General features: G+C 40.6%; 1 protein-coding gene across 5 annotated transcripts in view; it reads right to left on the bottom strand.

Moving 5' to 3' along the window:
• The window catches only part of Kif16b (kinesin family member 16B), a 258,436-nt gene that overhangs the window by 76,231 nt on the left and 169,285 nt on the right, over positions 1-12,920 (bottom strand). For 3 of the 5 annotated variants that reach the window (XM_075962334.1, XM_075962333.1, XM_075962335.1), the window contains 3 exons: positions 12,121-12,217; positions 10,826-10,876; positions 7,358-9,593 (listed from right to left, as the gene is read on the bottom strand). In XM_075962334.1, the coding sequence (XP_075818449.1) occupies positions 7,482-9,593; positions 10,826-10,876; positions 12,121-12,217 (2,260 nt within the window). In that variant the 3' untranslated portion in view covers positions 7,358-7,481. Of the gene's footprint in view, positions 1-7,357; positions 9,594-10,825; positions 10,877-12,120; positions 12,218-12,920 lie in introns of those variants that run through there. The other 2 variants (XM_075962336.1, XM_075962337.1) reach the window with 1 other exon arrangement.

Genomic DNA, 12,920 nt, shown 5'->3' on the forward strand with positions numbered 1-12,920 from the left:
GTAGTCCTCATTGTCTGCTATGTTCAGCAAGTCTGGTTTTATCCCAGGCTTTTTCAGACCCAGGCCAGCTGGCCTTGGTGGGTTCCCAATAGAACATCACCATTGTCTCAGTGTGTGGGTGCACCCCTCGCTGTCCTGAGTTCCTTGCTCGTGCTCTCTCTCCTTTGCTTTATGTCTAAAAGCCACTTATGAGTGAGTACATATATTTGTCTTTCTGGGTCTGGGTTCCCAAAGTCTTCTTCCCCGAGTGGTTGGTCATCCACAAGTGTCACCGTTTGCCACATGGTATATCTAATGAGCTTTCACAGATGTTAAATGCTCGGAGGTGTTTTCCAACATGAACTCTGCTAACCCTTTGACTCACTGACAGTACTTGCCCAAATGACTTTAAATATAGATCTTTTCTGACATGTTATACTTTTATAAATTTACAGCTGGAAAGAGGAAAAAATAATTTAGTTGGTCTGTTTGTAAGAACATTTTTTATACATTACATTTCTTTTATTGACATTTATTGAGCTCTACATTTTTCTCTGCTCCCCTATCTTCCTCTCCCCTCCCCTTTAATCCTCCCCCAAAGTCCCCATGTTCCCAATTTACGCAGGAGATCTTGTCTTTTTCTATATCCCATGTAGATTAGATCCATGTGTGTATCTCTTAGGATCCTTATTGTTGTCTAGGTTCTCTGGGATTGTGATTTGTAGGCTGGTTTTCTTTACTGTATTTTTAAAAACCACTTATGTTTAAGTACATGTGATAATTATCTTTTTGGGTCTGGGTTATCTTACTCAATATAATGTTTTCTAGATCCATCCACTTGCCTGCAAATTTCAAGATGTCATTATTTTTTTCTTCTGTGTAGTACTCCATTGTGTAAATGTACCACATTTTCCTTATCCATTTGTGAGAACATGTTTAATGATAAACAATAGCTCTCACCTACATAAGTCAGTATTTATCCTCAAGGTTCTGTTTTGTTTCCCTCAATCCCCTCTATGTCACATATAGTACCCCAACTTTCCAAGTAAAGGAATGCCATTTTCTACAGACCCAAAATGATGTCTTAGGATCATTTGTGCCCCTGTGCTGACCACAACTAGGTACATAGGCACTGCTACTATGGAATTCAAGCAGTAATTAACAACTGCTAATACTCCAGGCAAGGGGGTTGGTTCCCCTTACTCTACTACAGAACTTAGCTTTCTTTTTCTCTAGTTTAGTTTCAAAATGAGATAGAACTGAAACCTCAAGTCTGGCTAAACAGTCTATCCTATGACTACTAAGATTTTTCATAGCTAAGAACGCAGTTATGAAATCAATTTTTGCTGCAAGCAGGGTAGCTTAAGGCACAGGTCAGACATCCTCTAAGCAAAACTAAAAGAAAACAACAGCAAACCGTGTGTCTTTGACAATGTTCCTAGGCGTAGGAGCTGAGTGACAATGCGCTATGTGGAATAGCTGGATCTGAAATATCTACACAGCTCACACCAACTTAGGGCCCTGTGCTGGCTTCTTAATGTCAACTTGCTACTAGCTAAGATCATCCAAAAAAGGAATCCTAATCAAGAAAATGCCCTAAGAACGTATGTATGTATATGTATGTGTGTATGTGTATGTATGGGGTCTGTGAGCAAGCCTCTGGTGCATTTGATTAATCATTGATGTAGGAGGGCCCATTTCACTGTGGTCAGTGCCACCAGCTGAGCTAATGGTCCTGGGTACTATAAGAAGGCAGGTTGATGAAGCCACAGGAAGCAAGCCAGTAAGCAGCACCCTCCCATGGCCTCTGCCTTTAGGTTTGGGCTCTCTTTGAGTTCCTGTCCTAACTTCTCTGAATAATGGACTACACATTTTAAGATGAACGAAATCCTTCCCTCTCCAGGCTGCTTTTACTCATAGTGTTCATCCCAGCCACAGAAACTCTTAGACAGGCAGCGTTCTCCCAGCTGCACCTGTATGCGGACCATAATCAATGGGTTCTGACACTCAATCAGGATGAGACACTGAAGCTCAGCAGACTTTGCGAGGAAGAAAGACATTCTTCTCCTCAGTTCTCAGCATGCTGGAAATGAAAAATATTGCCAGGATATTGCTATCATCCTTGAATACAGTTTAATTGGCAATAGGTTCAATCTCACTCCTTTCATACGAAACAGATTATTAATGAGCATACAGAAAACAACTACAACAGAAGTGAATAAGGGTCTATGACCACACCATCGTGAATGTACCTGATCAGCATTATAAGTGGGGAGAGGGATCAGAAGATGTCTGAACAAATGTATGATATAGACAGATAAATAAAAAAATGAACATGTTTCCACCAAGTCATTGCTGCATGGTAGACTTCTTTTAATTTCTATGCAAAATGTAAAATTCTCAGATACAGTTGTGAAAGGTTCTTAACAGTCTCCTAAAAATATGTTAGTCTTGGGCAGTAAGAAAAAATAATATAATGTCTCATAAGCAACTCTTGATTTGTATGTGACTGTATGTTTCATCCTAGACATGGGGACATATACTGAGTCACATAACATCATGTCACATGGTTTATGAGTGCTTTTAAGTATAATGACATTGTTTATTTTGGAATCAGTTGCTTTTCCTGCAGTGGACAAGACTCCTAAACTCAACAAGAAAGCCAGCGACACATCAGCCAAAGACAGAGAGATGAAAAGGCCGCCTGTGAGAAGGCAGCAAATTCAATGTAGGTGAATATGTAAGACCTTACAAGAACCTTAAAATGTACTATGGAATGATTCCACTTAGAAATAAAAAGCCAGGAACAAGCATGTAATCAGTAACTTGGATTACATGTCTATACATAAGAGATATTACCTCTAAAAATTAAATAAAATATTTTTCTGTATTTAATGAAATATTACTTTCTATGTACACATAATATTTTTTAAAAATTGTAGCTGAAACAGTGTCATTAGATCAACAGCCAAAAGGCATAAGGAGAATTTAGGCTGCACTGTAAATGGTTCAATGAGAATTTTCTCTTCCTGTCTCTTACTGAGGAACTGAACAGGAAATGGCATTAGTATCTGATGGAGGAAGGTCATTGGCTAATAAAGGAACTGCCTTGGCCCTTTTTTATCTAGCCTCTTCTAGGCTAGCTCTCGCACCTGGACTAGCCCATTTCTAATAATCTGCTGTAGCCCACGAGCTGGCTTACCAGGTGATCTTAACCTGCATCTGTCTGGAGTGGGAGAACCATGGCGACTCTCTTGAGGCGTCTGCTCCTGAGAGGAGCGCTGTGGAGTCTGAGCTCACTTCCTCTTCCTCCCAGCGTTTTGTTCTGTTTACTCCTCCCACCTATCTTCTAACCAATAAAAAAGGGCCAAGGCAGTTCCTTTATTAGCCAATGACCTTCCTCCATCAGTATCTGTGCAGCTCACTGTAGGCTATGCAAGGGCACCGAGTGGCCTAATTCTACGGGGAGTCATCAACGTCCTCCTAATCACCAATTATGTACCAGATGGTTAAATTCAGTTCACACATGACCATGACAAGGTCAGCCCTAAGGACTGTCACCTAATCTCCTGGAGACCAGAAGAAAGCTTTGCTTAAAAAATACAGGCAGATCAGGGTTTTGTTATTGTTTTCCCCCCCTTTAAATCAGATTAATTTAAATTAGAATTACCAATTCTCTTGTCTCTCTTCACAGCATAACATATAATTCTAATTTTTCTTTTTCTAAAATTGCACATTCCAGCATGTTGTAGTTGGAGCTACTACTATACATTAGTCACCTTGTTCTGCCCCAGCAACTTAAAAAAGGGGAACCCTAGGCAGACCAATCAGTTACACTGCTGAAAAGGAGGCAGCTCATAAGAAACTGGGAATAAAGTGTGTATAGGTAGAGAGTAAAAGTATGACAAATGGCCAAAAAGTGGCCAAAGCAGGTTTGCATTCACTCTAGGTGAGGTCCCTAGGCCAGGAAGGACCTTATCTTAATACCACACTGTCTATAAAGGCTGAGGAGGCACAGCTCTTCAGATTCTGCTAAGCCATGTGACTGGCATTTCTTGATTAAAATCCTCCAATGTGAAATGAATGATGACAGTCAACTTTCTAGAATAAAGCAACAACATACGGGCAACAGCTCTACATTTTGAAAGCAAGAGTTCGCAGCATAGTTAGAATTATTGTTATCATTGTAATCTACTTTGGTAATAATGAGTTTTTACAAAATAAGGGCCAGAGTGATGATATGCAACTAGAAATAGAGCATCCAGTTGCCTTCCCTACCAAGGAACTTTCTAGATGACAAAGGTGCACCCTGAGAAGACTGGATGGCAATGGTTTGAAAGCTGTTGTTCAAGCAGAGAGAAAGCACCGAAAACTGCTGGATGAGAATTCAGAAGAGAGGAGGCAAAGAGAGAATCATCCACTCTAAGCTTGTGATACAATGCAAGTTGCAAAATCCACTTGCTTTGTTCCATTACAGACAGTGCTTGAGGAGTCAGAGTGAAGATGGAGACTGTTGCAGGGAGTGGTAAGTAGGCAATGATACCAGGCTGTGCCTGGATGCTTCTATCACCTCCACCACGGTGACTGTTCCTGTAGTACACCTCTCAAACAAGGCACGTGTGGTGCATGAGCCTAGCTCAGACGCATCTGTAGGCTTCAGCAGTCACTCGCACTAGCTGGCAAAACAGTAATGACAAATAAAAGCCTTTTGTCTTTCCTATGCCACTAAAACTTCAAGAGTTGTTTGATACTTGGCAACAGATGATGGATGGAACATTTTTTACAACAAGCATTTGAAGAATGAAGATGCCCAAACTACATACTGTAGACAGTGCAACAACACTAGTAAAATGACCTCACTAGAAACCAGGCAATCCAATAAAACAGCCTGGCCATCAAGGAACCATTAATAAATGAGGTTCAAATCTATTTATCATACATGGTACCTGTGAAAAAATAATATAAGAGACATTTACTGTAATTATTACTGTTAGAAAGCTTAACTGTGCCCTTCCAGAGGAAAATATGAACATTTTCTAAGAACTCAGACTGTACAAACAAACTGTTTTGAGATGTTTTTTAACAAAACCTAAATAAATCCAGTCTACCAAGTACAAGTCTCAGACAGAGCAAGAAGTGTTTTAATCAAATTCAGGTGAAATTACCTTTTCAAGTCCTCAAAGAGGTATTGTCTAGAATATATCAGTGAGTTCCACAATGCAAGTGTTTACACTTCTAATCCAACAACTCAAAATGCCAGAGAACCAAGTACGTAAAAACCTGTTTTTCTTGACCTGGAAACTGCCTACAACTGAACTGCTACCCTGGTTGCATACACTATATAGACTCGTACCTGTTTGAATGCAGGAGGGGGTGTCAGAGGGTAGAGAAGGAAGCCACAGGGGAAAGTGGAGCAAGTCTACAGGCTTCTGGAATATTACAATAATCTTGATTCCTACTGTATAGAGCATATCACTCAATCTCTCACTTCCATGAACCATATTTTATTTCCAGGTACAAAGTATGCCTAGGAGAGAGTGGACAAGCATGCTGACAGGCCTCTGGAGGTGACTCCACTATGTGGTGAGGTCTGAATAGAACAGCATCGCCTTTGAACCATACAGCAACTCAAAGTGTGAGGACAAATATCATGATTTTACATAATGCTTACATTTACTTTATGTTCCATATAGGAAAAACCCCTCAGGGCCATTATTTGCAGCATGGTAGAATAATGGAGACATGCCTGTCTGAAGTACACACTCTCTGTTAACCTGACAGATCACTTTTGTATTGCTGCTTCTTCCTGACCATCACAACCCTCTGCCAGCACCTTCAATGTTACTCTCAGTTCTATTGACTATTAATTCTGCTTTTCTTAAAATTCAAGATATTGGTCAAAATAGTGGTGGGACTACTTAAGAACAAGTAATACAAATTAGATGAAAAATGAGAATTTGGAGAAAGAGTATTGATGAGCTATTAGATGGCTCTAATGGTATATTTCGGTTCTTTTTTTTCTATTTTGTTTTGTTTTTCCCAAGATAGATGGTGACCTATATAGCTAAAGCCAGGACCAATCAGTGGTAGTAATTTTCACAATGTTCTCTATATAGTTAAAAGCCTGTGGGTGTAAGGCAATGAGGTATGTGTCTATTAGGAGAGGAGTGTTTTGGAAGTGACAAAAGCACACTCCATCCTCAAATAAGAGAAATCAATTGCCGGGAAAACAAAAAGCCTGACACTGGTCCACAGAAAACAAGGTTGCTAGATCACAACACATTCTCCAGTTCTGTGTTTTCCTGCTCACTTCCCTAGAATCAGCACAGAGCAAAACAGATGGAAATGCAGAGATGCTTGAACAGCCTGCCACTCTCTGTTGGCAATTCTGATGAAAAGCAGTTGGTAAGTTTCTGGGTGGGTTAGGTTTTGACTCATCCCTATCATTGGTTAATAGCAGAAATGAAGGGCCCACATTTATATTTTACATAAGCCAAAAATGTGACCAGAACAGAAGGGCCCTCCCTTCCAGGCCAAAGTTAAAATGAGTGGTTTAATGAAATCAGGGACTCACTCAACTGCCCACTGTGCTTGCTGAGCTGGGCCCAGCTGAGAGAGGAAGGGGAGCAAATAGAGAAAAGAAGCCCCGCCCCTCCACCAGCTTCGGAGCCTCAGGAATTTAGTGGACATGCATCCAAGAGAAAGGACAATGGTGAAGTAACAGAGAGTATAAATTACCTCAAAGCATGTTTTCCTAGGATTGCCACACAGAAGTAGATGAAGAGCAAGGCAATGCTGGACAGCTGCAAATGAACCGCAGGCCAGCAAACACCTGTCTTAAAGGACTTGAGTGATGGCTGGTCAAGGACCAGGAAGAATGGAAGAAGACACGGTAAAGCACTGGATGTCATCCAAGGCAACCATATATTTCACAAGACCAAAGAAATAATGCATAGAAATGTTACAAGCCAAGGAGTCCTTCTAGTATAAAAATACACACGGCCAAAGTTATATGTGCGGGGGATGGGTTGGGGAAGTTAAAGGATGCTGGCATGCTCTGCCTCACAGCTGTGCTACTCATGGCCAGCACGGAGGGTGTCAGCGAAGGTCACTGCCAGACTGGGCACCTTTCCAGGCAGCACAAATTAGTGCACTGGAGGCCAGCAGGCACCACCAGATTCCAAGCCACTACGCCATAAACAGACACTAAGCCAAGCAGTGAGAATGCTTTAATCACTTCACCAATAATTGGGTAGAACCAAATTTATGGTCTGAATTTCAAGACAATGAAGCAGGTGGCAATAAGTGTATTTTTTTCAGTTCTCTGCTATAAGCTATTTTCATTTTGCTTTATTCAAAATATTTGCACTTCCAATTTTAGAGTCCTGCTTCATTCCCATTCGATTAACTACACTGAGATATTCATATTTTCTTGACTGTTTTCATAATGCTCATTTTATTAAAGATCTACAAGAAAATGTCCTGTATTTAAAGTCTCCTCCCTAGAGTCTTCTTAAGTATGAGATCAGCCAAAGGGCTTCATCCTGAGAATTGAAAGTGAGTTTCCAGACATCACCCTCCTGATTCTGCCCATCCTGAAGATGCAACGGAGTGAGCATCTGGGTGCTTAAGATATCTTGACACTGCTCAGATAAACTACTTTTTGTGTTCAAGGGAAGCCCATGCTTCCTTAGAAAGACCAGCTCTATCGTTGGTACTTTGTCCTTTTCTGGAACAATGACACATCTGAACTCACTTAGAGGTTGGCATCTGATCACATCAAATCGCCCATGTGGAGGAAGTGTGTTCAGAGAGTCAGTGTGGGGGTAAAACACGCGGTCCTCCCTCAAGAGTGCCATGTGGGTGTTCAGAAGGATGAATGATAGGCAGGGGGTACAACTGGCTTCATTCTCCAATCTGACTGTGGTATAGAGCAGTAACTGAACTTCAGCCAGAGAAGGAATGCTGGCCTCCATATTTCCATGAAGAAAGTAAACCATATCAACCAAGGTGTTCTGAAAATTGGAAGACAACTGAACTCCATTTGCCAAAGTTAGAGCAGGGATTTCTGCTTTCAAATCAAGAGAGAGCTGAACCAGATCCTGCTGGAGCAAAGGGTGACTTCCAGGGGCAGCATCTTCAGACCCAGGCATCAACACACCCAAGAGGTCCTGACAGAGTTGTTGAGAGAGGCTCTTGTTGTAAGTAAGCACAGTTAGCAAGAGGTTTTGTGTGGAGCCCAGGAATCGAATGCTTTGCCCACCAAAGCCAACCTGAATCTCCTGCAGTGCAGAGAGAGGAAGAACATGAAAGATGCTCATGGAATCTGGGCAATTATCTAACAGGACCAGAGCATACAGAGTTGAGGGCAGCAGGAGCAAGCACGCAGCTTGGGGCTCAGGTTGGGTGCAGTTAGCAACAGCAAGCCAGTAAATGCCTTTGACAGCCTTTACTCTGCCCAAAGGCTCTGGCAGAGAACAAGTCATACGTTCAAGGAGGTCTGTGAGAGGGTACTCTTGAAGCTTCTGCATTTGCTCTGGGAATGATACAAGGGTCTGCTTAAATGCAGTGATCTTCCCGGAATCTTCATAATCAAGACAAAAAACTGAGTTTGGCCAGGAATTTGGTGAGCCTGTAGATGAGAAGGTTAAGTCCGTGGAAGGTGCTGTGCTCTTGGCTGACCTTGGGCTCTCCTCATCTTCACTGTTAAGGCTGCCAATCCGAGTTTCAGGAAGAGGAGGAGGATCTGACAGCATCATGAGTGACCTCACAGGCAGCTGTAGGGGTAAGCGCTCCAACAGTGGCAGGCCTCTGATGAAAGATGTCACTTGTGAGGCTAGTCCACCTGAGTCACACATACTCCCTACATGCTTGGCTTGGCTCATTACTTTTGTCCCAGCATGTATCAGGTGACCACTGGTGTCTTTATACAGGTCTGAGAGCTTGTGGTAAAAATATCCCAGTCCTTTCTTTGCTTCTGTCCTGATATTGACTAGCGGAGCTAGAAAGCGAGTGTTTTCAGCATCCAACTCTTTCTCATTTTGCTGCTCACCACACAATGTGGAGGCTGATGCGCTCTGAGGAGAGCTGCCAGTGGGATGCTCCTTTTGAGAAATGCTTTCAGAGAGAACAAAGCACTGCACCCTGCTTTGCACCGTTTGCTGGCTCCCTCTGTCTATTGGTGCTAGCTGGGACATGTGTTGCAGCAGCGTCCAGCTGGACCTGATTCCCCAGCTTTGTTTCTCTTCATGAGTCATCAGCCCACTGCCATTTTCTGATCCACTCTGGGAATTCTGTGCATCCCTAGTGGTGATCCCATTAAGGAAAGTGATTTCAGGCAGATGAACACATTTTGGCTCAAGGTGGTCAGAGCTTCCAAGGTAACAAAGTTTATCACTAGTGTTCTTTAGTACCTCAGGCCCTGCTGACAGAGCCATTCTCTCTTGGGAGGCCATGAAGAGAGCTGTGGGACGTGAGGTGCTCTGGGACGTAGGATGGCTCCAGCGGCTGCTCAGATCCACCTGAATCTCTTCTTCTCTAAGGACACTGGAAGAGTCAGTATCATCTTTGGGCAGAAGTGGGATAACACACCGTGCAGACCATGGCTGTTTTTTCTGTTTAGGATGTCAAAAGAGGTTGAAATGGGGTTTCACTCTGGGATTCTTTTGCCCATCATGAGTCTCGCATCCATTGGTTTCATTGGAGTGCATTAATTGAGAGGTGAGCTAGAAAGCCTAAGTCATTTGTGCTGATTGATAGATGATTTAAGAACAGATGATTGATTCATATATAGAACATCAATTTCCATCTTACACAGTCTAACAGATTGGCAGACATTTTGATAGAAACACACTGGTTAGGATTTTTCACAGTATCCATTTCTTGGTCTGTGATTGCATTTTCTCCGAGGTACATCCCCAGACTTCTGATTCATTGTTTAAAAGGTCACAGTTAGCTGTCTGACCATATTGCAAACATGCCCATCTCTTTTTTTGGTTCATTTCATGTAAGTCTTTAATCATCTTCTCCCTAATTAGACGACCATTGCTGATACCTATAAACCTTCACTAAGGAAGACTTGCTGCATGCCTATTATTTGTCGGGTGCCATGGAAACAAAGAAATAAAAGGCAGCTTCTTGTTCTCCCACAGGTACCCACTAGAAATATGTCCAAGGAAGGCTAATGTCATTACTGGATGACTAGCAGGGAGAATGGGTGTGGTCCCAGTGAGTCAAGAAACTATGAACACACACCCCTTTTCTCTCTGCTCAGTAATGGACAGTAGATATGGTGAGCAGATTTCTACCACCTAGCAATAAAAAAATAAAATAAAAAAAAACAGTACTTGGGCTAGCTGAAAATGGCATTCTCCTTGGTGGCAGAAAACAGAAGTGAATTCTTACCAATTGTATGTTCTAATAGCATCTGTCCACCAGAGAGACAAGACAATTGATCAAAGGTTTCCTTTGTACCACTGCCAATTATATATCTACAAAATGAACAAGTTTAAGAAAACACAGAATCTTTCATTTTCATTTCCACCGTCCCCTTATATCTGATCTTGATTATATAATTCTGCCTTTTAAATGCAGACCAAGAGAAAGGATACTGTTGCTAAGGAGAAACCGGGCACAGATACAGGGCATTCAAATAAAGCCAAAGAATTTTCAGGCCTGCAGGATTCCCTTTAATTTTATGTCTATATAATGGTTTGCCTTTTCTATTAGCCATTAATCTCACTGGAACTTCAAAATTCTAATTATGCAACTAAACATTAAGAAAATTTAATCACACAAGCATGCCATAATTTAAACAACCCTATCAATCTGAAAAATCACTACCTACCTCATATTTAAGCTTACGTTGAGTGGCGCCATTGTGAAGGTCCTCATTACTCTGAAAAGAAGAGAAAAGCCTTCTGTATTAAATTATAGCATGCTCATAAAGGGGAGAAAAAACTGATTCCATTACAAGAATTTATGAGAACAAAATTCTAAAGAAACATATCTGCCATTCAAAAATGACAACCATTCTTCAGGATTTACATTGACAAAGTAAACAAGTCTCTTATTGATTTATTTGCAGGACAGAGAATTAAACCACTAACTTTTAATGTTAAGTTTAAAAAGCAAACTTACAATCAAGATCTCCTTAGCCTGCAAGTTATAACATTTAGTACAAAAAAAAAAATCAACAAAACTACACATACAGGTCCTATATGACTCAGGTATATTGCTTCTGAGACTACAGCCAAAGTACTCAGTCTTCATGGGTCAGAGAACCCACATGGCCATGTTTATGCAGCACTATTTATAAAAGGTAAGTTAGGAAACCAGAGAGGTGCCCATCAATGTGTGAATGGGTAGAGAAAATGTGAAATGCGATATGTGTGTGTATATACACAGAGGTTTTGTAAAGGCATTTCATTTGGCCATGAAGAAGAGCAAAACTGTGTCAGTTACAAAGAAATGGATGTAATGGATCATCACATTTATACAAAACAATCCAGATTTACAAAAGAGATATCAAGACTTTTTCTCAAATGAGCAATTTAAAACAAACAAACAAACAAAAAAAAAACGAAGACTAAGCCCTATCAGGACATGAAAACATAAGAAATACAAAATTAAGGATGTGGATGGAAATCAAGGGGAAGGGGATGAAAGAGGATGATGCTGTAATGTATAAAATTATCTTGTATGTATGGAAAAAGTATCACAAAAAATGATTACTTTTTAAAGTTTATATATGCTAATACAAAAGACATGAACTGTCATTTGATAAAAAACAACTTACAAAAGTATACATTTCAAGAAGAAAGTATATGTCTACTTGGAATAATTTACAAAGTAAATTATGTATTATAGAAATTGGTTTTATTTGGGGAGAAAATAGAAAATGTTACATGTAGAAATTTTAGAAATCAAAGCAAATAAAAAATGTTAAGAACCTTAACATGAGTATTTAATGAATGTTTCCTCAGAATTATAAAACTGTAAAATAAGCTACTCTTCAATTAATTTTATCTAAAATTGTTCAGCGCCATCCAATTGATATTTTGTGCTCTTTCTGGAACATTCCACATCTGAATGTTCATTAAGCAGCAGCAATGACCATACAACCTGGTTCCATTAGCTCACCTTCATCACATCAGCAGGTGCATGGCTGGCATCCCCAATCGCCCTGTGCAAATCATGAAGGCGTCTTTGGACTTCTTCCTCTATGTATGCACTGATCCTGAAAACCATGGAAATGTGACAGTTTTGAATATATCTAACTGGTACACACAGTCACTATGTATGCTTTCAAGATGCCCCATATACTAGGGGTCAATTCATTCCTAAGGTCATGCATGTGCATATGTGATGGAACAAGAGATCACATGTTAAGTCAAACAGCCTAGACTCTGAAAGAGAGGTATCAGGTCTTTTATCTAATGTGTGCTATTTGGAAAAACTGAAAACAAAAAGCAAAGCCCTATTAGGACTTGAAAATCCTGATATTTGCTTTATTTATTAAATATAAATGAAAATTTGGGATTCCAAACTATTTTCTTTTTCTAAGAAGTGTGGTACTATGCATTCACTCTCTGGGTTTTCCCCAAGTGAGGACAGGATTGCATAAATAAGTAAGAGAAAATTGAAAGTGAATGGAGAGTAGGCTGTTCCACTGAAACCCTCCATGGAGCACATTCAGGGTAAAGGCAAATCACAGCCACGGAATCAGAGGCTCTGTGTTCCTAGATCCCACTGTAAGACAGACCATAGGGTCTCCTCTTTTGGAACAGGAAGACATTAATGAGAATTATTTCCTAAGCACAAGGCCATTTTTGATGATTACTAAAAATTAAAAAGAGGTGGAAGAATACTCTAAGGATATTGATTGTTTCATCTAAAACAGTGTCTTGCACTCTCCTGGCCTATCTTGTAATTCCAACTAG

Source organism: Microtus pennsylvanicus, chromosome 2, assembly GCF_037038515.1.
Source record: "Microtus pennsylvanicus isolate mMicPen1 chromosome 2, mMicPen1.hap1, whole genome shotgun sequence".
NCBI classification, from domain to species: domain Eukaryota; kingdom Metazoa; phylum Chordata; class Mammalia; order Rodentia; family Cricetidae; genus Microtus; species Microtus pennsylvanicus.